The sequence below is a fragment of the Microtus pennsylvanicus genome, chromosome 12, assembly GCF_037038515.1.
Source record: "Microtus pennsylvanicus isolate mMicPen1 chromosome 12, mMicPen1.hap1, whole genome shotgun sequence".
In the NCBI taxonomy this organism is placed as follows: domain Eukaryota; kingdom Metazoa; phylum Chordata; class Mammalia; order Rodentia; family Cricetidae; genus Microtus; species Microtus pennsylvanicus.
In genome coordinates this window covers 60,120,608-60,146,751 of record NC_134590.1, presented here as the reverse complement: position 1 = coordinate 60,146,751, position 26,144 = coordinate 60,120,608, and the positions used below count along the sequence as shown (strand labels likewise).

Genomic DNA, 26,144 nt, shown 5'->3' with positions numbered 1-26,144 from the left:
GTTGAGCATGGGCTCCCTCTTGTGGTGTGGGCCTTAAATTAGATCGTCCATTGGTTGGTTGGTCACTCCCACAAATTCTGTACCACCGTTGCCCCAGCAGATCTTACAGACAAGGCAGATTGTAGGTCGAAGGTTTTGTGCCTGGGTTGGTGTCCCAGTCCTACCCCTGGAAGCCTTGCCTGGTTGCAGAAGGTGGGTGGTTCAGGCTCCGTGTTCTCCATTACTAAGGGTCCTCACGAGGGTCACCCTTGTAGATTCCAGCAAATTCCCACTGCACCAGGTTTCCACATTGAGCCCCAAGTGCCCCCCAATTCCTGTCATCTCTCCCAGTACTCTCTTCCTCCATCCCTCCCCCAACCTGATCCCACCTATTCCCGTCCCCAACTGCCCCCAGTCCACCTGTGAATCTATTCCACTTCCCAGGAAGTTTTGTCCCTTCCCTCCTTGAGCTCTCCTTGTTACTTAGCCTCTCTGGGTCTATGGATTGTGGCATGATTATCAGTTACTTAACAGTTAATATCCACCTAAAAGTGAGTACTTATCATGTTTGTCTTTCTAGGTGTGGGTGACCTCACCCATCATGATTTTTTTCTAGTTCTATCCAATTCCCTGCAAATTTCCTGTTATATTTTTAATTTTCAAGACAGGGTTTATCCGTAGCTTTTGGTTCCTGTCCTGGAACTAGCTCTTGTAGACCAGGCTGGCCTCGAACTCACAGAGATCCGCCTGCCTCTGCCTCCCGAGTGCTGGGATTAAAGGCGTGCGCCACCACCGCCCGGCTCATGTCATTTTTTTAAAGTGATGAGAATACTCTTGATAGGATGGAGCATCCTTTGGGTGTATGCCCAAGAGTGGTGTAGCTGGCTCTTGAGGTAGATCAATTCCCAATTTTCTGAGGAATTGCTGTATTGATTTTCATGGTGGCGATACAAGTTTGTGCTTCCTTTGCTCCAAATCCTCACTAGCATGAGCTGTCACTCGTGTTATTGATCTTAGCCATTCTGACAGGTGTAAGATGGAATCTCAAAGTAGTTTTGATTTGTGTTTCCCTGGTGACTAGGGATGTTGACCATTTAAGTGTTTCTCAGCCATTTTAGGTTCCTCTATTGAGAATTCTCTGTTTAGTTCTGCACCCCATTTTTTAACTGGATTGTTTGGTTTGTTGCTGTCTAGTTTCTTGAGTTCTTTATGTCTTTTGGATATTAGCCTTCTGTCAGATGTGGAGTTGGTGAAGATCCTTTCCCAGTGTGTAGGCTGCCATCTTGTCTATTGATGTTGTCCTTTGCCTTGCAGGAGCCTTTCAGTCTCATGAGGTCCAGTTTATTAACTGTTGTTTGTTGTGCCTGTGATATCAGTGTTCTCTGCATGCTTCTCTCGCAAGCTGCTGTTGCCAGGTGTTTTGTTGAAGCCATGAGAGAGTGAAGTAACACACAGACCCTCAGTACGTATTAACGTCCATCCCAGTGGCACATGACAGCAGCCAGGCAGTGGCACTGGCCAGTCCTTGAGTCCTAGAGCCATGCACTTAGCTGGACACCTATAGGCCACTTTGATGCCCAACAGGTACTGGCCAATCTTAGGCTCCACAATCATGTAGCCAGCTAAATGCCCACAGCCTGAATACTGTGGAATACTCTTTTGCGCTGCAGGCAGAGACTGGGGTGTGACTCCAGGCCCCAGAATCCTCTCCTCTGTTCCACCCAACCCCAAGGAACCCATATCCCAGCATCCCTGTATTCCAAGTTCTGGAGTCTCCAAAGCATAGGTCAGAGCCATGTGGGACTGGCTGAGATCAGAGAACATTTTTCCACTGGAAAGTCTTGATACTGTGGGTAGAAGGAGAGTAGCTGCTGGGGCAACAAACCTATGCACACGGTCCAGACACAGTTCGGAGGGGCAGTGATGTGAAATTACTCACTAAAAATGCCCACAGTCCAGAATGTAGTGGCTGTGTCTGTTCATCACCTGCTGAGTCTCCATGACCACAGCCCCTGATGGAAGGAAAGGGTTGGTTTGGGTTCACAGTTTGACCTGGGCAAGGAAGGCACAGTGGAGGAGCATAGTCCATGACCGTGGGAGTGTGTGGCCCAGGAGATGGAGAGTAAGGCAGGAACCAGGGGCAGGTGTTACCTTCAAAGGCCTGCCCCTAGTGACCCTCCCCAAGCAGCAGCGACTGGAGGGCAATCATCTGGTGGGGGACAAGCCTGTGGGGGACAGCTCACCATGACAGCGCACACTCAGCACCCCTTCTCTTTGGTTGTTGAGAGAGGAAGGTGGGCTGTCAGGAGAGGGCCATGGTGACTGCAGGACTGGGCAGTCACTCTTCTCTGAAAGGGTATGAGTTCAGCTCTGCAGGGTCAGTGGGCAGGTATTGGGAAGGGGCGCTGGACAGCAGTCTTCTACGTGAGTACGTGTGGCTTGGGGGACCAGGGACTGGTGTGTTGGTTGCTGGGGTAGGGGGTCTTAAAAACCAGATTGGGCTTGCCCTGGGCCTTATGGAGGGAGAGAGCAAAAGTGCCCTCACTGTTGCCCTTGACCTCGCCAACCCAGATATCGTCGACATCAAGCCAGCCAACATGGAAGACCTCACGGAGGTGATCACAGCATCCGAGTTCCATCCCCACCATTGCAACCTCTTTGTCTACAGCAGCAGCAAGGGTTCCCTGCGGCTCTGTGACATGCGGGCAGCTGCCCTGTGCGACAAGCACTCTAAGCGTAAGTTTCTGCACTGGAGTGGGTGGGTGGGTAGGGACTAGGTATATTGGGACTGACAAGTGGGTGCACCAGCATGGGTTGGGGGGTTGTTCAGGCCATCAGCTGCCTCCCTGAAGCACCCTGAGAGCTCCTTGGAGGCAGGATGTATAATGTTCACCCTCACCAGGGGGCGTCTGCGAGGCCCAGGATAGAGGCGAACACAGCAAGAGTCATTTCTGAAACCTCTGGCAGTCTGCCACACTCTACCTGTCTCAGGGGATGGTCATATTGCTCCAAGGGATCTACTGAAACCAAAGAGGAAACTGAGGCCCCATCAGTCTAACTACAGTGTTGCAAAGAGACAGTAAGATTTCCTACAGCACCACAGGGCAAGGCCAGTTGGGCACCCTCTCCTCTATTGCTTAGGGTCTTAGCTGGGGTCATCCTTGTGGATTCCTGGGAATTTCTCTAGAGCCAGGTTTCTTGCTGCCCCACAATGGCTCCTTTAATCAAGACATCTCTTTCCTTGCTCTCATCTCTGCTCTCTTCCCTTTCTGTGAGGTTGGCATCGTACAGCCATCCCCCAGGGTCTTGTATGGGTCATATGTACATCTGTCAGATATCTTTTGGAGGGAGAGATATTTTTTTTTCTTTTAACACAAGGGCTTATTATATTTCCTTTAATCATATGTCTATCTGTGGGTTAGGTGTGTGCACGCCAGTGTTTTGTCCACAGAGACCAGAAGAGGGCATCATTTCTTGGAGCTGGCCTTGCAGGCAGTTGGTGCGAGTGCTGGGAACCAACCTGGGATCATCTGGCAGTGCAGTAATACACAACCACCGAGCCCTCTCTCTAGCCTCGTGGTTTTGTTTGTTATTGCCACTGAGCTCAATTTCGCTCTTGGATTAGTGGTTATCTTTGCTCCTTTTCCTGTTGCCACGGTAAAATACCCTAGAAAAGCAATAAGGCAGAGGAGGTTTCTCCTGGCTCACAATCTGATGCTACTGTTCATTATGGTGGGTCAATGAAAATGAGGACATGACTGCTCCAAGCTATGGTTGAGAAGAAGGTTTTTACTGTAGATATGTAGGAGAGTATAGCTCAAGGCATCTGGAAGAATCCAGACTGAACTGGGCTGTGAGAGGAGAAGTGGGAAGAGCATACATGACCAAAATGGCGGGGTTATATAGGAAAGAAAAGCTAGGAAAAGGGAAACAAAGTCCCTGGACTGGAGAGGTTTAGGACAGGGGGCTGGAGTGAGAAGAGCAGAGGAGAGCCCAAGGTACTGAGGGAGCCTGGCAGCCAGCACTCTCTTTCATATGCTAATAGGCACCTCAGTTAGCCACGCCTTTGTCCTGGATTTCTTTGGGACCTGACACTGGGGAAGTCATGGCAGTGGAAACATGAGGTGGCCAGTCAAATTGCATCTGCAGTCAAGAAGCAGAGAGAGATAAATGTCGGGTGTTCAGAGAGTTCTCTCTTTTTATGCAGTCCAGGACTGAAGCCTGGGGAATGGTGCCACCCACTTTTAGGATGGGGCTTCACGTTGCTATTAACTTTATCATATAATCCCTCACAGGTATGCCTAGAGGGTTGTCCCCTGGGTGATTCTAGGTCCTGACAATTGACAGTCAGTATTTGCTATCATAACTGTACCTCTCGCTACCTCGACACCCCAACACATTACTTCTAAGCCATTCTTTTTTTTTAAAAAAAAACCTCTCATCTCCATAGGCTCATAACCATCTCATAATACAAGCTATGTTCAGTCCAACTTCAAAAGTCCCCATAGTCTTTTTAACATTCCACCATCATTTAAAAGTCTAAAGCCCAAGTCTTATCTAAGATGCAAGAAAACCTCTTAATTGTGAACCTGTAAAATAAAAAATAAGCCAGTGCTCCCAACATACAATGACATAGTGAAATGAAGGGAAGAGTGGATAGCTAACTATCCCTTGGAAGCTAGGATATCTCTTAGAAGACCAAACTATCAGGGTAAATATCAAATCTGTCCACTCCATGCCTAGTATCTGGGACCCTTGATGGACTCAACAGGGAAGCAAAAAGCTTAAGTAGCCATAACTGTTCATCTGTTGCCCACAGTACACATAGCCTCTTTCTCAGGACAGGCCTACTCCATGACTATAGCTTTCCTTGGTGGATGCCCCATGGTCCTACCTCCAGCATCCTTGGGTCTCCATTGCAACATTGTCTTTATCGTTTGAGCTTACACAGTGACCTGCAGGGGCCCCTTGCAAGTGATGTTATGCTACCACACAGTCTGACTTCAGTGGCTTTCTGGAATCTTGGCACCAGCTTCCATGACCACCTCCCTCTCAGATATTTCATGCCTACAAAACCAGTACCTGGTGGATGATGCTGCCAAGTTCTGCTGCCTGTGTGAGGTGTAGCCTGGCCTCCTTGGACCACAGCTGTATCAGATTCTGTAGGCTGATCCTTTTGGGAGAGGGGGAAGGTCTCTTGGCAGTGAGCAGGGAACCCCTCCAGCTGCACTCTCCTTCCAGACACTTTGAATTTTCTTGAGTTTGAGCCCTCAGGGCATATTTTTCTATTTTCCCAGTGTAAAGCTGGGGCAGTCTCTGTAGCAGTCCTTAGTCACCTTTCAGCTCCTGCCTCAGATGCACCTTTTAGCTTCCTTGGACTCTTTCTTCTTGACAAACTACACATTTAAAAATATCTTTATGCTCAAATTGTTAGTTTTTTTTTTTTTTTTTAAAATTGTGGACCTATATAAATGCAGTAAACAATCATGCCAAGCTTAAATGCTTCTCTGTCTTGGAATGTCCTCCACCAAACAAATTAGTTTATGACCTTTAAACTTTGACCTTTGTGGTGCCTGCACCACCAGGAACTGTGGTCGGACAAGGGCCTGGGAAATAAAGAGCACACAGAGACATGGGTCACTCTTGAAGCAAGAATGCCAATTTTATTATGTTCCAAGGCAGCTTATACAGTGCTCTTCTTAATCAGTGGCCACGCCCTAGCTCTCTGGATTTCCCACTGCAAGCCCACCAGAAACCACTTACTTGTTATCAGGAACTCATGAGGGTTCAGTGCTCAGAACAGCTGCAAGCACAGAAAAGTAAATTGTTTACTCCAGCAGGCAAGGGGTCATAGAAAGTTCAGGGTCTGAGGGTCTGCAGCTCCCAACAGACATTTACATATAAAGCCAGATTCTTTGCCAAATCTACATGGATGTCCCCCAGCCCACCCCCTGATGGAGCTCTTGTTCCCTTTGTAACTTCATGAGCCAGGGCCTCCACTGTCCAAATTTATCTTAGAGTTCTTGTCTTTTGAGCTCTCACTAGAATAGCTTAAGCTCTGCTTACAGGATTGAAGGGCTTTTCCAGCCCAAACCTCCAAGCTCTTCCACATTCCTCCTTTACATCTCTAGAGGCCTAAAGGCCGAGGTCAGGTTCATCACAGCAACAGCCTGGCTCCCTGGCGCCAGCTTTCTGGATTAGTTATGTTCCTGTTGCTGTGGTTAAAGCACCCGTTTGCGGGAGAAGGGTTCATGTTGGCTCACAGGTCAGGGCTGCAGTCTGTGGTGGCGAGGAAAGCCTGGCAGCAGGAGCCTGAGGGGGCTGCCCACATTGCATCCATAGTCAGGACGCAGAGAGGTGTCTGTGGCCGCTCAGGATTCGAGCTCAGGGAATGGTGCCTCCCACTGTTAGGGTGAATCTTCCTGCCTTGGAGAACTTAAGATAGCCCAGAAGCCAGCCCAGCCAGCCAGGTTCTCACCAGTGCCTGAGTGCTTGTTTACTAGGTGAGCCTAGGCCTGAGTGTTAGCCAACATGGTGCCTCACACAAGGGTTTTGGTTTGTTTTTCTATTCGGGGTTTTTTTTGTTTTGTTTTGTTTTGGTTTGGTTTTGGTTTTGGTTTTTCAAGACAGGGTTTCTTTGGAACTTGTTCTGTAGACCAGGCTGGCCTGAACTCACAGAGATATGCCTGCCTCTACCTCCCAAGTTCTGGGATTAAAGGCGTATGCCACTACTTCTCAGCTCATACAGGGTTTTTGTTGTTGGTTTTGGGGTTTTTTGTTTGTTTTGGTTTTTTAAAACAGGGTTTCTCTGTAGCTTTGGAGCCTGTCCTGGAACTAGCTCTTGTAGACCAGGCTCATACAGGTGTTCTTTTCCAGTTAATTCTGTATTTTACATTCTTATGGAATTTTTTCCTCACCCTCTAAGTCACCTGTGTAGAATGTAGAATCCAGAATCCAGACTCAATCTTCACCTGCTTGCCTCCCGACCCCAGAGTGGATGGAACCCAAGCCAAGAGCATGCTAGAAAACACTCTGACACCAAACCACGCCCTTTGCAACAACAATTTACACTTTGATGCTGCTACAAGGGCAACTGTCCCTAAACTGTGTGTCTCATCCATAGTGTTTGTTCTCAGTGTTCACGAGAAGTCGAGCAGCTGATTCCCAGTGGCCAGGCACACGTCGTTCTTAATTAGCCATGACCATCATTCCACCTGTATTTGTGTAAGAAGTCTGGAGCTTTGGCTGGTTCTCTGCCTCCCACTCCTATGTTCAAAAGCCAGGGTGAGGCTGTCAGCGACTCCCCCAGGGTCCTGCCCACAGTCTCCTTTCCAAACAGGATGACTCTGTGGCTTTCTTCTCACTTAGTGAGAAGCATTGCGGACCACTGTGTGCTCATCATACCTGGTACTGAGCAGATGAGGAGGCCAAATGTCAAAGGAGCACAGGAGCTCCTCAGACCTGTCTGAACCAGGTCAGGCTGGGGTATACTGGCTATCCTGTACTCTCATCCATGGCTTCAGCTCTCTAGACAAAACCCAGGTTGTTGTCAGCTAGGCACCGTGACAGGGTAACCATAGAAACAGCCATCCATGAGTCTTCAGAATAGACAGTTATTTCTGCTTTTGACAGCAGAGTCTGTGAGAAGGAGGGGCTGAGTACTGAGCATGCGCTTGGTCAGAATGGGTGGGGATGATGGTTCACCGTCATGGGACTCCAGCAACGTGAATGGCAAATGGCTGGGACACTTGCAGCTAACAGTGGCACACCATCAAACGCTCAGAGCCTCCCAGGGTAGAGCCAAGGATACCCCTTAACTCATGAAGGGCATGTGCTCTTCCTCTGCTTCCTGAAGTTATCACCCTGGAGCCACGAGAGAGCTTTCTTCCCTGTGGCTTAAAACAGCACCTGTGTGTTCTGTGTAGTTGTGGAGGTTAGAGATCTAGTCAGGGTGTGGGCAGGGCTTCCTTTAGGAGCAGCTGTTGCTTTGTCCTTTCCAGCTGCTGAAGCCGCCACGCTTCTCATCTCACGCTGTCACTCCAGCCCCTAAGCAGTCAGTGCAAATGCCCATCCCATTTCAAGATTCAGGAGAATCTTCAAGATTCTCCATATAGTGTTCTTAACCAGCATGGTGGGAAGGGGCCGCTCTGGCAGAGCAAGCCTGGGGGGTGAGGCCCAGAGCTTCCCCAGGGGGTGCCCTTTGCATGCTACAGTATAAGGAACAATGGGACAGGAGTAGATGAGGACAGTGGGACTCAGAAATGGGTGCCAAATCATGTCAGTTCTTGAGGGGCCCCAACTAGGAACAGATTTCACTTTGTTGCATGGGGATCAGTTGTATGAGGCTGCTCAGGGGACAGACAGTTGTCAGTCAGTAGTCAGAGAGCTTTGCTACATCAGCTTCTCGGTGCTTCTGTCCCTTCTGGGCTGGGCCACTGCTCGGGGGTTAATGCCGGGGCTGGGCTTGGAAAAGAAGGTGTGTAGCCTCTTTCTCCTGACATGGCTTTCCCTTCCCAGGGTGCCTGCTCTTCCCTCTCAACCCTTCCCCTGACCCTTGAGAACCTTGTGTCCTGGAAAGGCTCAGGAGGGGCGACAGGACTGGGCCAGGGTCCAGGTGGATTGCCTCCATCTTTTCCCTTGCTCTTGGCACAGCCTCCTGGCACAGCCTGTCCTGTTGGCTTCAGGGAGCAGAGCTTTGTGTCGCTCACCTAGTACCTTGAACAGAGCCCAGGGCGTCACAGGCACTCGGCGTGGGCTTGTTGACTGAGAGAGTGCCTAGCAGGGAAGTCAGAATCTTCAGATGCCCTGTGGGGGCTCTGGACAGCTTAGGGCAGCAATGATATGTGTGTTGAACAAGAGGGCAATGGCAGGTCCCAGATGAGAGGCAAAGGGGTGGGACCCAGGAGGCCGGCCATGACACCTGTGATTCCCCAGGGGCCAACTGGAAGGGTCTGTCCCAAGTCTCTTGGGAGCTGTGGCCAGCCCTCTTCTTCCAGTGAGGCAGTGGTCAGGGCTGTCACTCAGTGGCTTCCTGAGGCTGGCTCTACAGGTTGGAGATGCTTAGATCATGGCTGGCTGCCAGCCAGTACCCCACTTCTACCCCACCCCCTGTCTGCCCACAGAGCCCAGGGAGTTGATGCCAGCCCCACAGCAATCCTGGTCCCTATCTGCTCTGCCACCAGGGCTACTTAGGGGCATGACCTCAGGTATCCACTGTGCATGTCCAGAGGCAGCTTCTGGCTTGAAGACCTGGGACCAGAACCACATCAGACCCAGCTTAGAGACTGCCAAGAACCTTTCAGCTCTGCACTGCCAGTAGGGGGCAGCAGAGCATTGCAGCCGGTGTAGCTCTGGGTTCAAATACTTTCGTCTGCCTCTGAGAGCTGCTCGTGGACTCGCTCTCAGCCTCAGTTTTCTTGGATATAAAATGGGGATAATTAGGCCACCACCCTGCCGTTTTTATTAGGGGATTAGATGAAGTCCTTCGCAGTACAGTAAATACTCAATTAGCATAATTCCACAAGGAAGCCCTTTCAGGGCTTTTCCTCTTTGGAGGGTTCTTAGAGCCAAGGGCTTTGGTAGGTGTTTAGGAAAAGGCTTGACAAGTGAATGAATGACGATGGTATAGACAGACAGCTAAGCCCGATACAGTGGGCTGTGTGGTTCTGACTGTGAGCAAGGCAATCGATGACAGCCGCTGATTCTCTCTCCACAGTCTTTGAAGAGCCCGAGGACCCCAGCAACCGCTCTTTCTTCTCAGAGATCATCTCCTCGGTGTCCGACGTGAAGTTCAGCCACAGTGGGCGCTACATGCTCACTAGGGATTACCTCACGGTCAAGGTCTGGGACTTGAACATGGAGGCGAGGCCCATAGAGACCTACCAGGTGTGTGTGGAGGTCTAGCAGCCTTGGGGCCCTCTGTGTGGGGTGAGATCTCCCAGGAACACCCCGTTCCTTGTGCTGACACCCCCACAGGGGGCTGTCCAGCCACAGGGGCTTCCTCTGCTGCATTGTAGATGAAGCCGCAGAGAATCTTCTAGCACAGACACTGGTGCTGAGGAGGTTCCTGCATGGGACTGCCACCTGCAGCTAGAACTCCAGTTTCTGGGAAAGGAGGGGAGGGAGAGGCAAAGAAAGACATGAAGCCAGGCCTGAAGTCAGAGTGCAGATGCCACCCCAGCACCCACAGCCTTATCACTAAGTAGGTAAGCGTGACTCTGCCAGAAACATCTGGGTGTGGACTGTGTTTAGTGGCCGCGTGGGAGATGTTTCTAGACCCTCAGGGTAGTCTTTTGAGTCAGTGTACAGGGTGGACCTCTGAGCACTTCTGGGGAAGCTTCCTTCATTCCTCATCCTCCCAGGTCTCTTGGTGGAGCACGGGATAAAGCTGACTTGCTGTTTAAACAAGACATGTCTAGTGTAGCTTGTGGGTGTCTGGCATATGTGGCGGGGGCAGGACAGGGCTTTCTGGAGGCAACTGCATTTGCACTGGGCCTTGAAGGTCGCCTGGACTTTGGATTGGCAGATAAGGAATCAACCAGAAACTCCACCTGCATACACAGGGCTGTGTGTGTGTGTGTGTCCACACAGATGCCCATTGCCTGTTTTGTCCTGCTCCAGCAAAGACGATACTGACTGCCCATTCTGCAGACAGGGACACTGGGAAGTTGGAGGGTGACAGAGGCATCTCAGCTCAGTGGTGGCAGTCCTGAGCTCAGCCCTTTTCCTCTCCTTCCAAAGCTGAGGAGGTGCACCCAAGAGGAAAAGATTCCGGCAGGGACTCCTAGAAGCCACATTCTCCCATTGACCCAACCGCCCCTTTGTTAGCAGTGGGCAGGGCCTGTGGCTCCCCTCTTGCCTAGGTCCTGCCCTGTACACTCTAGATAGGGACAGGCCCTCTTGTGTCCCCTGGGAAAGTGTCGGCAGCCCAAGACTGAGGTCGGAAACGACCTCCTGTGAGGTGTGAGCTGACTGAATGAACCAGCGCCTTCCCAGCCCCCTGGGGCCATCACAATACTGCAGACAGCACAGGCCTAGGTGTATACATGTTTTCTTAGGGAGGGGTGAGTGTGGAGCCTCTGGGCCTCTGAAAGCCTGGGGGACCCCATGAAGGGGCAGCATTACTGTTTTCACCAGCGCTGAAGCTCAGTGCCTGGCTTTCTGTACAGCTGACCTACAGATTCTAAAATAACCATGATTAATGGCTACTCCCACTCGTGTCTTTGGAGGTGACTCTTGTGTCCTGGAAACTGTAGATAGTGGGACTGTGCTTGGCCATCTTGCAATACTTGACACGCGAGAGCTAATCCATCCATCAAAAAGAGTCTTGGAATGGGCTGCAAGGCGTGGGATTGTCCCAAGACTTCACCATCTCCCTCAGCCCATGGTTCTTGAAGACGCTGCGTCTTCACGGCAGGCCCAGGAAGTCTGGTGCTCACTCTTTCCCTATAGCTAAAGCCTCCTCCTGCCCCCAGGGAGCAAACCAGGCTTGGCACACAGGAGAATCTGCCACACCTGTGCTTGGACCTGCTACTGACTGATGGGCCTGTGTGAGCGGACTTAAGGACCCCTCCTGCTGGCGGGGTTGGCAGCACCGTGGGGCCCTTTGGTTTTGGTCAGTGTACTGCTGGGTGCTGGCCTCGGGGGATCAGAGAGATGTAGAGCTTTGGCTTGGTCCTCTGGGGTCCCAGGCAGGTGGGACCATGGGGATGGTGACACAGCACGGTAGGGCCGTGAGCCAAAGTCTAGAGCAGGAGGAGTGGCCCCCTAGACTGTAGACAGCAGTGTCCACCCTTTGCCACCACCCCAGTGACAGGCTCTATGGTCTCTGAGCGGTGAACGCTCCCTTTCCTCTAAGGATGCGGCTTCCTGATGCTGTCTCCGTGTCCCATGGCTCCAGGTCAGCTGTGTGTTCAGGGCTATGCCAAGTCCATCGGTCCCATGGAGGTGTCAGGGCTATTTGGTGCCCATTGCTCAGCCTCTCCCCTCTTCTCTCCAGGTCCACGACTACCTGCGGAGTAAGCTCTGCTCCCTGTATGAGAGTGACTGCATCTTTGACAAGTTTGAGTGTGCGTGGAATGGGAGTGACAGGTGAGCCAGCTGCAGGCACCCAGCCTCAGCCACCCTGCTGTGCCCCTCACCCTTCACTCCGGGAGGGGTCTTTTCTGTCGTCTGTGATCACAGAGCTGCACTTTGCCAGGTTGCGGTGTGGGAGGTCTCCTCCCTAGCAGGCAGAGCTCTCCGACTCAAGTTCAGGGCTGAGAAGTGAGCTTTGCTTCACCCCTGTGACTGATGCTGACACCCACTTTAACCCCCTGACCTAGGGTGCTGTGGGACTTTGGGTCAGGATCAGCCAGGTGCCTCCCACATCCCGGGCCCTCGGGTGAGGGCTGTAGCCCAGTATCTTCATCCCCAGGAGACAGAAGGCATTAGGCCACCCACACTTTCCTCCTACCATCGCGCTGGCAGCCTCACATGGGTCCTCTGGGGCTCACAACTTGAACTGGTGACCTAGTAGTGATGCATCTCTCCCATCCCACAGCCTGGAACCCAGCCCCTCGTACATGGCACAAGCTCCTGTGTTACCACAGCCTGGACCCAGCACAGTGATGTGGATGGGCCCATTGCATCCTTCACCCCACCTCATTCCCCTCCCGTACCCAAGAGTCTGCCTTCCTGTGTGCCTGCCCCCCCCAGGTCAGAAGCTTTTCTACTGGGGAGGGGACATTGCTTCCCTGTCCCCCTCATGCTTTCTTAGACCCTACAGGGCTCAGGCCCAGTTAGTTACCCGCGGCTGGTAGGTGAGCCTCTCCGGGTCTCCTGTGGGTGGACAGCTGCATAGCCTCCTGCCCAGATGAAGGAGAGAGGCTCCAGGTGACCAGGGCAGCATAGTACCCGGCATGTGTTTGTATTGGAGCCTCTGAGGCATCACCTCCCTCCCCGCGTTCCCTGTCCCTCCATCGGCAGGTGAGAAGCGGTGGCAGGAGAGCCTCAGCCCAAACTCCCCTCCATCCAGGGGGTGGATCTACACAGGTGGCATCTGCTTTGCCCTGCGCCTGGGTGGGCAGGATGCTCCAGAGCTTCTGAGTTGGCCCTTAAGGGTGGCTGTGTTCAAGGCTGAGCGGTGCTCAAGTAGGGGTGGTGGTGACAGCGAGTGAACCACTCTGAGGAAACCACTCAGAGCAGGCCAGGTCCCACATGGGAGCTGCTGTCATCGCAAGGGTCCACCAATTCTGCAGGGGCTCGTGACATAACCGTGCTGAACAGAGCGCGCGTATGGTGGTCCAGAGCGTCCACTGAAGGAGAATGCTAAGGCAGGATATTAGGGTAGATGGCTGAAGTTACCACCCACTGCCTGCATTTCATGTTGCCACCAGGGGGCGCATGTAACCAGACAGTCCCTAAGCCCAGCACAAAACCCAGCAAGCCTCTCTGACTGATGGAGGCCCAGCAGCAGCCCACTTCTGCCTGATACTTCGCATAGATGTGCCCCATGCCTCCTTTTCTTCCTTCACATCCTCTCTCCCCTACTCTGGGATCCTGCTGAAGCACATGCTACCTAGGCTTGCTCCACTGCCATCTCCTCCAGGAAGCTGTCCTGGGGCTCTCTGCCTTGCCCCACAGAATCCTGGGCTTTCTTCCTGTAGCTCGCTATTTATGAAGTGACAAATTCTCGTCATCTCTGTACTTGTTTCCCCCACCACCACTGGAAGAGATATCTGGTGGGAGGGACCTCAGGAGTGTCCAGTCAACAGCTATCCATATTTCTGGGCAGTAAAGAGCAATCCGCTCCTTCCTTCTGCCTCTGCCTTCCTCTGAGCCTGGTCTGTCTGTGGACAGGAACCGCAATGCCTACATTCTAGGGGCCCAGGGCTAAGAGGAGAAACAAATTGCCCATCCCTTTAAGGCAAGCCTGAGGACCACAGTCAGCTCTGCTAGACTCAAAGAGGGCGTACACCCCTTAGTAAATGGGCCCATAAAGGGCTGCTGTGTTGCTCCCTGAGTGAAGGTGGCACCTTCATTTCCCTCCAGCATCGTTGAGTCGGGGCACGGGACCCAGCTTTGGTTCTAGTACTGATTTCACTCCCTAACTGGGACCAGATGAATTCATCTGAATCAGCCCCCTGGGAAGTGACTTTATGTAGCCTTTGCCAATTTCTTAGGCTGAATGACCCCCCCCCCACACACACATGCATACACACAAGGAAGTGGTGTTCTGCGACCTGTATAAACAAAACTGGTGTAGGCCTATGTTTTACATCAGTCTCTGAAACAGTGGCTATTCCCTCCTCTGTGGAGCCCTCTGTGGTAAACAGCTTACCCCTGCCCTGGGCTTTTCCTCCTCCTCTCCCCATAGCTTTTCCAGCCTCCCATAGGCCCAAGCCCAAATCCTTCCTCTAGGCCCAGGCCTGCTTTCTACATGCATCACGGGACTAATGTACACCATGTCTCACTGGACGAAGTCCATGGAACAGAAGGCATAGAGCAGAAGTCTGCTTCCAGGGTCCCTTGTCTGCCATGGTATGTGCCTCACTCCGTATCATCCATGGCGGTGAGCACTAATCTATCTATTGGCTTAGCCACTCAGGTTGTGGAGGGAACATAGGCCTGGCAGGTACAGAGGCCCTGGGACAGCCATGGTCACACCTCAGTGTCATCCCTGTCTCTGCTGCCCCTGGGGCTACAAGCAAGCCTTGTGTCTCTTAGGCCGTGTACAAATGATGGGAAGGTACCCATAGTGTTGGGGCAACATCATAGCTACAGGGCGCCCGTGTCCCCTCTGTCTTCCCACACTGAGTCCTCTTCTTCTCTCCCCAGTGTCATCATGACCGGGGCCTACAACAACTTCTTCCGCATGTTCGATCGCAATACCAAGCGGGACGTGACCTTGGAGGCCTCCAGGGAGAGCAGCAAACCCAGGGCAGTGCTCAAGCCCAGGCGCGTGTGTGTGGGTGGCAAGCGGCGGCGTGATGATATCAGCGTGGACAGCTTGGACTTCACCAAGAAGATCCTGCACACGGCCTGGCACCCAGCAGAGAATATCATTGCCATTGCGGCCACCAACAACCTGTACATCTTCCAGGATAAGGTCAATTCTGACATGCACTAGCTGGCCTCAGTGGCCCTCCTGGCCACCTCTGTAGGAGGGCAAGATGAGCATGGTGGCCACTGTGGGGACATGAGTCCCTCGGCTGGAGTTGCCTTGGATGGCAATTGCCGATTTAAACAAAGGAAAGGAAGGAGCCTCAGTCGCAGGTGATGAAATGGATGTGTCTGGTAGGCCTTGGTCCAGGGTTCCTTTGTTTACGGTCCTTCTGTCTCAGGCTGGGCCTTTGTTTATTATCAGGACTTGATTCGGTCCGGGGGTGATTTTTACTGCAGTGGGTCAGTTCCTATCAGGGAAAGTCAAGTTGGTCCCTGATGGGGCTCCAGAGAAAGAGTGAAGCTCCCAAGCCAGGCAAGATCTGTGTGTGGGTCCTCAAAGGAGCCAGCCGCGTGCCCTGGCTTGGAGCTGCTGGCTCATGTTGGATTTTGGACGATGCATTTTCACTGAGCGCTGGCAATGCCAGCTCCCCACTGGGGTGTTTGGGATGTCATTCTGTATCCTAGGTGCCAGGCCGGGGCAGGTCCTGAGAGGCAAGCTGAAGTCCTAGGGTTAATCTTGAGGCAGGGCTAGGTTCCTTGTGTGGCTTTTCCAGGTTGGGGCAAGTCCTGAGAGGCAGGACTGGGGACCCTGTGTGGCTGTAGCCTTACCTCACTGCCGTCTGTTTGTGAGTGCCCACTGCACGCTGGGCATGGTGCTCAGTCCATAGTGGCTGTGGATGGATCCCCACAGCCCACTCTGTGGTGGTTTTGCTGTCACCCTCCCATGCTAGCCAGTCATCTTCCCGCAGCTGACAGTGGGTTTTGTCCCTGACTGCAGAATCCTCAAGCCATGAGGCATGGGGTATGGTTACCATCCCCTTTGTACATAGGAGGAAACTAAAGCAGAGAAACGGGGTGCCTAAGGAGTCACACCCCGAGGGCTGAGTTAGGGTCCCATGCAGGTCTTTCCATGGGCTCTTTCCGGCCCACCACATTGGTGACTGGTGTTCAAGCAGCGTCCCAATGGAAGGTTCTGGAAGGGAAGCATCTGTACTTGGTGAAGCCCGAGCAGGTACACCGGTGACGAGATGACACCGGAGAGAAGACAGCGAAGATCGGTAGTGGCTCCCCGCTCTGCTTAGTGGCATCTGGGCATGCCTCCCAGATGCACTTCGCCTCCATTGTTCCTGCAGCTTTTCTCCTTGCCCTCCCCGCTGCTCCCCGAGGAGGTTGCATGCAGCCAGGCAGCCCTCCCCAGAGCCACGGGTCAGTGGCCACTCGGTGACCCCTCCCCCATCCTCCCTCCTGGAATCCCAGAACTGCAGGACTTGGCATTTTGACTCTGGAAGCAGCGAGCAGAGGGGCTTTTGTTTTTACAACATGGATTGAACTGCCGACCAGGAAACAGATGCAACGGAGCTTTTTTTTTTCTCAGTGGATCAAGGTATCCTTGTGTGTGTCAAAGCACAACCGCATGCACACTCACTTCCGGCCATGTATTTACACAGAAACTGGGTCCATTACATTTTTGGGTTTTTTTTCTTTAGTTTATTTTTAAATCAACGTGAATGAAGAATGTTTATCCATCACTGTAAAATCCAGGCACTCTGGACAGTATTATATGTACATATTGACCCTGATTAAAAAGAGCAATCAAAAGATCAGGCGACTTTCCCCTCTTGGAAAGGAAGTTGAAGAATGTGGCCAGTTGTACAAAAATCTCGTTGAAGCCAAAATCCAGGTGAGAGGGCCTTGCACGCAGGCCTGGATCTCTGGCACACCCACCTGCCTTTGCAGTTCGGCGTTAGAAAGGATTCTTGTCTTGGGAGCTGGTTGCTGCCGTGAGATCACAGGTGTCACGCGTGCTGTCTTCAAAGTTCCATCTCACACGGTCTTCAAAAGGAGGGGTCTTTCATATGCCCCTCGTTTCTAGACTATGTTTTAAACGTTGGGTACCAAAGTAGGAAGGAAAAAGAGACAGAACACGATCTCAGAAGAAAAGCATGTCTTTGGGACCCCAGGACATCACCCAGGTCCAGAGCAGACTGCAGATAGCACTGCTGCTGCGTGTCTTGATTGAGGACAGAATTGCGGAGGGGGGAGGGGCAGTGTGAGAAAGAGGGACCAGAGCCAAGCCACAGACTTTGCTACCTGACTCTGCTTAAGTTCTCTGGTCTCGAATATGTGGCATTCCCATAATCATTGCGACATCGTTGGGGGTTTTAAGTTTGTCTCTTCTGCTTTGGTTCTTCTCTGAGGGCAAAGCCCTTGGAGGGTGTTGGGTTTGTCCGTGCTGGTAACATAGTCAGGCCCAATCATTTGGGGTTCCGTGGCTCATAGGTGCATTCTTGTTTTCTTCTTCGGTGTCTCACAAACTATCCAACTGTTGAATAAAATTATAAATATGTTAATACCAGCTTTTTCCAATAAAATAACAAATGTTACATCTAAGACGAGGCTCAGAAGGCTGCTGATTAGACAGCTGGTCCAGGAGGGGGCTAGTGGGGTGGGGTCACACCTGGCGGCGTCTTTTTGGCCCTGATCCTAACCCAGGTGGAGGAAATAGTCAGTAGGGACACCAATCGTATATGTGCCTGGGGGAGGGGTCCCCAGATGCAGCCCGCAGAGCCTCTGCCGGGCGTGTGTTCCATGACAGGCAGCCTGTCTCCCTGGGTAGCAGCTGTGTATGACTCAGTACATACACAGGGAAGGAAACTGAGGCTCGGAGAGGAGCATTAGCCTAGTATTCCGGCTGCGTGTGCTCTCTGGGGTTGGCCTCAACTCTGGAGTCCCTTGGTGGGCCCCACCCTGCAGAACTTTGGGTTCTGGAAATGGACGGCTGGATGGAGGAAGTCAGAGCTCCAGCTCCCTGTATTCCTTGCAGCCCAGACCTCTCACGCTCAAGGTCCTTTAGATTCAGGAGGGTGGCAGGACTAAGATCGCCATCTGTCCACATGTCAGCGTTGAGATGAGGTCACTTCCTGGCCATGTGTCATTTGGCTGACCTCTGACCCACACGTGTAAACAGAGCATGGCTCCTCAGGATCTCTGGCTGACTAACGAGATAAAAGCTGTGTCATGGAAACTCGGTGCCCCTGTGCAGGCTGTGATACAGGATCAGGTAGCCTAGTCTCCATAGGATGCTTCTCTAGAGTGTGGACAGAGTACTGTCACTACACCCATTTCCTATATGGAAACACTGAGGCTCAGGAGCGACTAAGGATCATGTCTGAATTGGTAAAACAGTGTGGATGCTCAGTTGGAAGCTGGTATCAGATGCTGTGACCTCGGTCCACCAAGTCCAACTTCAGCTATAGTGACAGAGCACCGTCATTGGTGTCGGCGGCTGCTCCCATGCCCTTGAGGTAGAGAGACAATCCTGGATGACCCAGGTGGTCCCATCAGATCTCCTGAGCTCTCCATAGTGGGGGACTATCTGTCCCTCTGTGACATCAAGGAAAGCTTCAGAAAGGCACCATGTGAAGATGGCTGGCTATACAGATGGAGGAGGAGCCTCAGCCTCTCTAGGAGGCCTCTAATCTCTCATTGGCCTGAGACTTGCCAATTCCGGTAGCTAGCCAGGAATCCTCCTTTCTCCTCCGATGGCTTCACCTTGGTTTCCTTGGGTTCCAGGAATCTAACTCTGGTCCTCATGCTTGTCCAGCAAGCATTACTGACTGAGCTGTGTCACTGCTGGAGCCTCCAGAAGACTGGCTAACCCCAGTTAAGCCCTGCCAACCTTGACTTCTCCTACTGAGAGCCACATTGGACTCAAGGCCTCCCAGCTGTGCAGCGATGAATATGTGTTCCTTTTAAAACACCGAGTTTGTGGCCCTTGTCACAGAAGCCCCAGGCCAGCACACTAGAACCTTCCCTCAGGTCACGTAGGAACATTCCCACCTCCCTCACAGACAGGATGCTGGGGGGGGGGGGGCGTCCAGGACTTGCCCAAGTTGCAGAGCACAGAGCAGGCAGCAAGGGTGGGAACTGGATCCATCCAGACCACACCGAGGCCTTCCTAAAGGGGAAGATGGTGGAGCTCCCCTGAAGAGCTGAGTGGTCATAGTTGGAGAGAAATGGATCCCAGGGCCAGAACTTGAACAGTAGAGGGGCAGCCGGCTAGACCTACCATAACACTGCACCCTGGACAGCAGACAGGGCCCTCTGATGCCCTGGGGAGGAGCTTTCCAGGCCTTCATGAAACAGTGCTCAGGTTCAGACTTGGGTTCCAGAGCCTTTCAGGGCCATCTGCCCTTTGAAAACAAGCTTGTGTGTTAATCTCTGCACAGCCCCGTGAGCCCCGGCGATCCCTGCACCTGTTAGCCCCTTCACTCCGTATTGCCAGTAAGAACAGGGACTCCTCTGGGTCTGGGGAGATGGATCTGTCATCTGATGGGTGCTGTGCAAGCCTGGAACCCACCGGGGGGGGAAAGCCGATAATGGTGGCACACGCTTATAAACCTGGCACTGGGGAGGATTCCTGGGGCTAATTCCCACCCTGGGCCAGCTATTGGGATCATTGGCCCCAAGCCAATGAGAGATGCTCAAAAAATAAGGTGGCAGCTTCTGAGGGACAGTATCCAAGATTGACCTCTGGCCTCCACATACACAAGCACACGTGTGCATTCATGTGAGCACACACACACACATACACACACAGAGTGCGGGATGCCTCTGAACCGTGTGTAGTACTAAGGGCTGTGTGCATATCTCAGTCACCAACATGTCATCCTACAGAAGACGGTAAAGTTGTTCAAGGCTACTCACTGCCATGTTGGTGCCAGACTCCGCCCCCAGAGCCCCTGGTCAGAATGCCATACTGTGCTCTGGGACTTTGCAGCTGCCCCAGCAGCATGGGGCCTGCAGGTGTAGTGGTGGATGTTTTAGCCACTGTCCAAACTTCTGCCATGCCTGGAGCTATGCGGTCGTGCCCACTGATGGAGACCCGAGGGCCCGGTCACTGTACACTCCTTATTTCTTCTTAGAGTAAGCCTGCCCTTGGTACTGTTAGTCCTCACACTGCAGAGAGGAGGAGCTTGAGGCTCAGAGAGACCTAGGGGTATGCCCATAGCCACACAGCAAAGCACAGCCAGACTGGAAGCTGCGTCTCTGACACCTGTGCAAGCACACGTTCTAGAACTGAGATGAGCATGGGAGGAACATTCTTCCTGTTTCAGAACCTTGATCTTTCTGCTCTGACACTTGCCAGCTGCAGGATGATGCTCAGCCAGCAGCACGAGCCAAAGGGAGTGTTTCCATTTCTGTGGGCGTATACCGGCTTCCCGTATCTGCATATCATAAAAGGTTGCTGCGCAGTGCCTACGGCCACTCTGATGAAAACCACTGTTGCTAAAACCCAAATGGCCTAATGTATGTGTGTGTGTGTGTGTGTGTGTGTGTGTGTGTGTGTGTAGATCACAGTCAGCCCTGAGTGCTCCAAGATGCTCCTGTTTTTGCCTCCCCTGCACTGGGATTACAAGTCTACACCACCACACCACAGTGGTGCTGGGTACTGAACTCGGGTCCCCATGCTTACTCAGCAAGCCTTTTGCTGACTGGGCTTCCTCCTTGGCCCCCACACTCACCAAGCCCTAATCAACCAAAGCTGTGGAATCTTCAACATAGGGTTTTCCCCTCTGGGAACTTCTGTTTCCGAGGCACAAGAATGCTTGTGGGAAGGCCACATATGACCCCTACAGACAAAGCCCAGACCTCCGTTCCCATTGAAGGGTGTCAGAACAGGAGGATAAGTGAGGGACACATGATTGACGGCTTCCACATCTTATTCTGTGGCTTCGCCTTAGGGTGTCTGAAAATTGCCAAGTCCTGGCAGTCAGGAATATTGCCTCCTTAAATTTCAATAAACAAACTCTGAGCCAAGAGTGATGGAAACATCTAGAAAAACAAAATTTATCCAGAAAAAAAAGGGAGGTACTCACCTTTGTTGGCAGCTGTGGGGTCAAAGCATTCAAGGCTCCTGCGGGCTTGTCGGCATTTACCTGTGGACCGTGTGTGTGCAGTACCCGCGGAGGCCACAAGAGGGCCATCAGCACTCTCAGGAACTGGAGTTACGGCCAGTTGTGAGCCAGTGCCCTTAACATTGAGCCATTTCTCCAGCCTTTGTGGGGACTTTTAAGGGGTGAGGAAAAGAACCCAGAGGACTGCGGCTGCTCCCCGGGGAGCGCTGGAGAATCTGTCCTTAGCTGCTGTGTAACAAACTGTCCCCAAGCAGCAAAAGGTATCACCAGCCATCACCTCCCAGTTTGTGAAGCCAGGCTCCAGGAGAAGACAGGTCCTGGTCAGAGGGAGTAACAGACAATCTGTATTTCTGGAGTGGGAGATAACATGGATGGAGGCTGTTCGATTTGCTTGGCTGGCTGCTGGCTGGAGGGCTCAGTCCATCATCATGCAGGCCTCTCCACAGAGTCATCCAGAGCCTTGCTCAGAGCCCCCGCCCCTTAGAAAGGGTCTGCTCTCTTTGTCATGTTCTGCTGCTCAGAGACCAGCCCACTGCACTAGCACAATTGCTGCGGGTGTGTGGAGACTATGGGCCATCGTGGAGGCCACCCCAGGTCCTCAGCAAGAAGAGACAAGTCCTATGGCCTCAAGTTAGAATGCTCAACCTGGGCCCCGGCGGCCACCCACCCTTAATGGGGCAATTATACATATAAGCACAGTGAAAAGCAGAGAAAGGAGATTGATTTTTCATGGTGGCCACACTGGAAAGAGGAACAAAGGTGTCCAGTGACACCCCCCTCCACCGAGTCCATTTTCAGGGTTCTGTCATGAAGTTAGTTTTAAGTAGGGAGAAAGAGGTCTGCATAACGGAACCTTCCTGGTCAAGGTGTGATCCTGCCCATTGCTGCACCATCATTGTCTCAGCTCCAGTATCTTCTGCATCACGGTCTGACAAGATCTCTTTCTGGGAGACAAATTTCCCCTCCGCCTGGCACCAGGCTCCAGTCTTTTCCTTCTCCCAGCATGAGATTCCTGGGCAGTTCCCATAGCTTGGAAACCATTGTTTCAAGAATCTCATAGCAGAAGGAGGGGTGCTAAGGGTCTCTCTAGAATGACTTCATCTCTGCAAGGATGGTGGCATATGACACCAGCCGCAGGACACATTTGATTCTGTTGGGAGCCTTCAAGACCCAGCACCAAGCTACTTGGTGTTCCAGGATGAGATCAGCCCAGGGACCTGGAAGAAAAGCCCCGGGCTACAGTGTCCCACATAGTAGCTAGTCCTAATGATTAAATAGGAAGATGGGGGCTGGAAAGATGGCTCAGCAGTTAAGAGTACTAGTTGCTCTTCCAGAGGGCCCAGGTTCAGTTCCTAGCAGCCACATAGTGGCTCACAAGCATCTGTAACTGCAGGTCTAGGGGACCCAGTGCCCTCTTCTAGCCTCTGCAGACACCAGGCTCACATGCACTGTAGATACACAGATGGAGGCAAAATACATAAATTATATATATGTATGTGTGTATGTATATATGCATGTATATGTTATACATACATACACATATATGTATATATGCACACATATATTAAAATAGGAAGACATGAACCTTTGTTACTATCTGAAAAAAAATCCTCTAGTCAGAATGAAGCCCAAGTCCATTGCGTTTGGTTCCTTCCTTTCTTGCTCACCCGAGCCCTTCCCTAGTTTGGTTCCTTTTCACCCAATCTACCTTTCAAAGCAACACTACTCAAGTTCAACCACTTGACGCACAGACGAAACAAAGCTTCCGGGCCTCCGGCACTGTTTCCTAGCAACCCAAGCGTTCAGAGCGGGGGAATCATCACTGGAGTGCAGAATGACTGTTTCAATGACGTCCCTGGAACAGCTATCTTTTCCCGTCACTGTCAGGATTAGTCAGCCACATGGCCAGGACTTGGCAGGTCTCAGAGAGAAAGCTGGGAGTCTGTATTAAAAAGAGTGGTGGGAAGCTCGACTATCAAATCCGAATCCCCAAAGTCCAGACTTGGGAAATGGACAGGGTGGTCAGAGCGGTGAGTGTTTGTGGTATCGTCTGAAACACTATGAAGGGATGATTAGCAGTGCCCTTGGGGAAGTCAATGTCTGTCTGCCACCACCCAGCTGTTCATCCAACACCTGTCCTCAGGGCCTACTGAGCGCAACACAGGGAGGGAACTTGGTCAACACTAGCTGTGGACCTGAGGGGTGTCACTCTGACCTGCTGAGTTCTACCATTTCTTGTTCCTGTCTGCAGACCTCAAAACCTTGCCTTGAGGGGCTGCTGCTCCCCCTACCTTGTGCCTGACCCTTGCAATCTCACCACGTAGGTCCCAACTGTCCCAGAAAAAAGTGAGACTGTCTGTAGCACACGCTGGGATTTGGAGGCTGCGGACAGTGGTGGGGGGGACTCAGGAAGAGGGTACAGGCCAGGGGAGGGGGGATTTGACTTGGAGCCTGGAGCCAGTGCCAACTGAAAATGGCCTACGGCGTCCATATGCATCTGCCAATGCAGGTTCTGGCCACAGGTATTTGTTGGTCATTGCCACTATGTCCCCGCTCTGCTGGGTCTGGACTGGTGTGAGGCATCTCCCAGGGCTGGAAGATGAGTGCTGTTGGTTGTGAGACACCACGTCAGCCCCGTGACTCAGCTCTTTGCTGCTGCTGAGGTTTGTCTTCGTCCCGACAGTTGGTCCGTAAGGACGTGTAAGCATAAGGACAGCGGATCCTCTGTCCCTCAGCGGTATGACCTAGATACTGACTCTGTCCATTCCCACTAGTTCCCTGGTCACAGGGAGCTGCAGGTGTAAAGGTCCCTAAGGTGGGGGATAGGGACACGCCTGAGCTGACGTTTCTACGGGGTTGGTTGAGCAATTAAAACTCTATGATTGTGGAGTGTTAGAATGTTGCAGCTCCAAACCAAATTATCATGCAATGTTTGAAGTTCCCTTACTGGCTGTTCATGGCCCAACTCGGTGCCCTACCTAACATCCTTATGACTGCCAGATAATCCTTTAGAACGCATGCTTAGCAGACTGCTAGCTTCCATCAACCAGGAAGCTAAGCATTTCATCAGATTGCAATCTGAAGCCTGTAGCAGATTTCCCCATTGGCTGTGGGCTGCCTATCCCCCGCCCCACACACAATGCCTTTGTTTCGACTTTGTTCTGCAACTAACTCAATCTCAAGTGACCACTTCTACGGTAGGATAGGTCTTTGAGGACACCCTGAAATGGTCATAGCCCCAGGCCCAGTTACTCATATTGAGCTCATAATAAACTTTCTTTGATTCCTTTTGAAGCAAGAAAGAGCTGGGTTTTGCATCAACATGGGGGCAACTGGGTTATGAGATTATTCTTGGGCAACAATAAAGCTGACTTAAAACCAGGTCCTCACAAAGGGGCCCTCGGAGTCACCTACCCCACGGTTCCTGCCTCTGATAGGCCAATGATTCTGTTCACTAGGGTGCTGCACCCCAGGACTCCCACAAACCTTGGATTTCAAGCTGGATCCCAGCAGCTCCAGCAGGATGTTTGGGGAAGGCAGATTCCATCCCCCTGGTTTGCCACCAAATGCTATAGGGCAGTCAGAGCTGTGATGCCTCTTTGGGAGAGACACAGACTACGGACACAACGGGTGTGGAGAAATAGGAAGAATGAAAGGCCAGGGCCATGATGTCAGCCTGAGGGCATTGCTACTTCATAACTGTAATTTTGCTACTGTTATGAATCATAATATAAATCTCTGTGTTTTCCAATGGTCTTAGACGACCTCCGTGAAAGGGCCATTCAACCTCCAAAAGGGTCACAATCCACGAGTTGAGAACTACTGCCTTAGAGGTACTTGGGGAGGAGTGTCACTAGGCATCATCTCTTTCCAACGTGGCCACATAAAATAACCCCCTTTCTCTGCTTTCTATTCCTTGTGTGTTTAATCGGCCTATGGAGGGTGGTGCCTAGGCCTGGGTAGTGAGGGCTTGCAGGACCCAAGCTCTGCCCCTGACAACTCTGATCCTCGGGATGGAGCATGCGTCAGCTTCTGGACCAAGAGCGAGCATCCTGATGACAGTCCTCCCGAGACAGCTCTACAGTCAATCTGCCCGTGGGTGTGGGGCCGTTGGATTGTTGGGCAGCAGGACCAGGGCTGTGCAGATCTGAGTGAAGGAGACTGCACTCCCAACCAAGAGGAATGAGGCCTGGGCCAGAGACCCTGCTTTGGCTGGGGGGCCTCAGGCCGCACACTGGCGTCAGAACCCACTTCCAAGGACAGCAGGCAAAGATGAGACCCGAGGATGCCTCCAGTGAAGTTTTAGAGTGGGGAGGGCAAGAGCTGGGGATCGGGGACCCTGCCACGAGCCCCACCTCTTCTCAGGTCTCCCTAATGTTGATGGGATGCATTCAGGCATCTAGCTAATGCCGACAAGGAATATTTCAGACAGTAAGACACAGACACTGGCCAAGGGGCTTTGGTTAGGTGGCCAGGAGGAAGGAGGGCTGCTTGCGTGCAGACAGCTGGGAGCCAGGTCTTCTGTTTGGATCTTGTCATTTAGCTCAGCTCCAATCTAAACACTGCTGTTTTCAGCTTTAAATAGGGAACCAGCAAGGACATCACAGTGCCTCTGGCCCAAGGTTCAGCCATTCAGGAATGTTCTCCTATTCAAAGAGGACCCCTGTTTATGAGGGTTTATTGAGGTTTTGTGATCACCTTCCCAGACAATCAACTTTTCTCCTCCTTCAAAGCAGCCTATGAGGCCAATGCTGCAGGGATTTGCTCAGGTTGCTCCACTGGGAGGGAGCAAGCATGGGGCTCAGCAGCTGCCCACGGGCTGGGGACGCTGCCTCCAGACGGGAAGGCAATGCTTCTAGCTACACAGCAGGGTGCTGTATGACATTCCATTTCTGCACAGTGGTCATTGCAAAGGTGTGGGACATGGAGGCTGTGGGCAGCTGCCCTGGCAGGACTCTTGGCCACACAGGAGTGGGAAGTGGTACCCAGAATCCATGACTGGCTGGGGTTCTCCCAGAGGATACCAGTCATGAGGTGATGGCAGCAATGTGGTGGCTAGGGGCAAGCTTATTTGAACTTCCTGGCTCTCTGACCCTTGCCATT

The 26,144-nt window shown here is 52.2% G+C and overlaps 1 protein-coding gene across 2 annotated transcripts in view; it reads left to right on the top strand.

Annotated features, from left to right (window-relative positions):
* Positions 1-17,514, top strand: part of Ppp2r2c (protein phosphatase 2 regulatory subunit Bgamma) — an 84,611-nt gene extending 67,097 nt beyond the window's left edge. For both annotated transcript variants that reach the window (XM_075943742.1, XM_075943743.1), the window contains exons 6-9: positions 2,551-2,715; positions 9,695-9,864; positions 11,978-12,069; positions 14,797-17,514. In XM_075943742.1, the coding sequence (XP_075799857.1) occupies positions 2,551-2,715; positions 9,695-9,864; positions 11,978-12,069; positions 14,797-15,088 (719 nt within the window). In that variant the 3' untranslated portion in view covers positions 15,089-17,514. The remainder of the gene's footprint in view (positions 1-2,550; positions 2,716-9,694; positions 9,865-11,977; positions 12,070-14,796) is intronic.
* Positions 17,515-26,144: the final 8,630 nt, after the last annotated feature.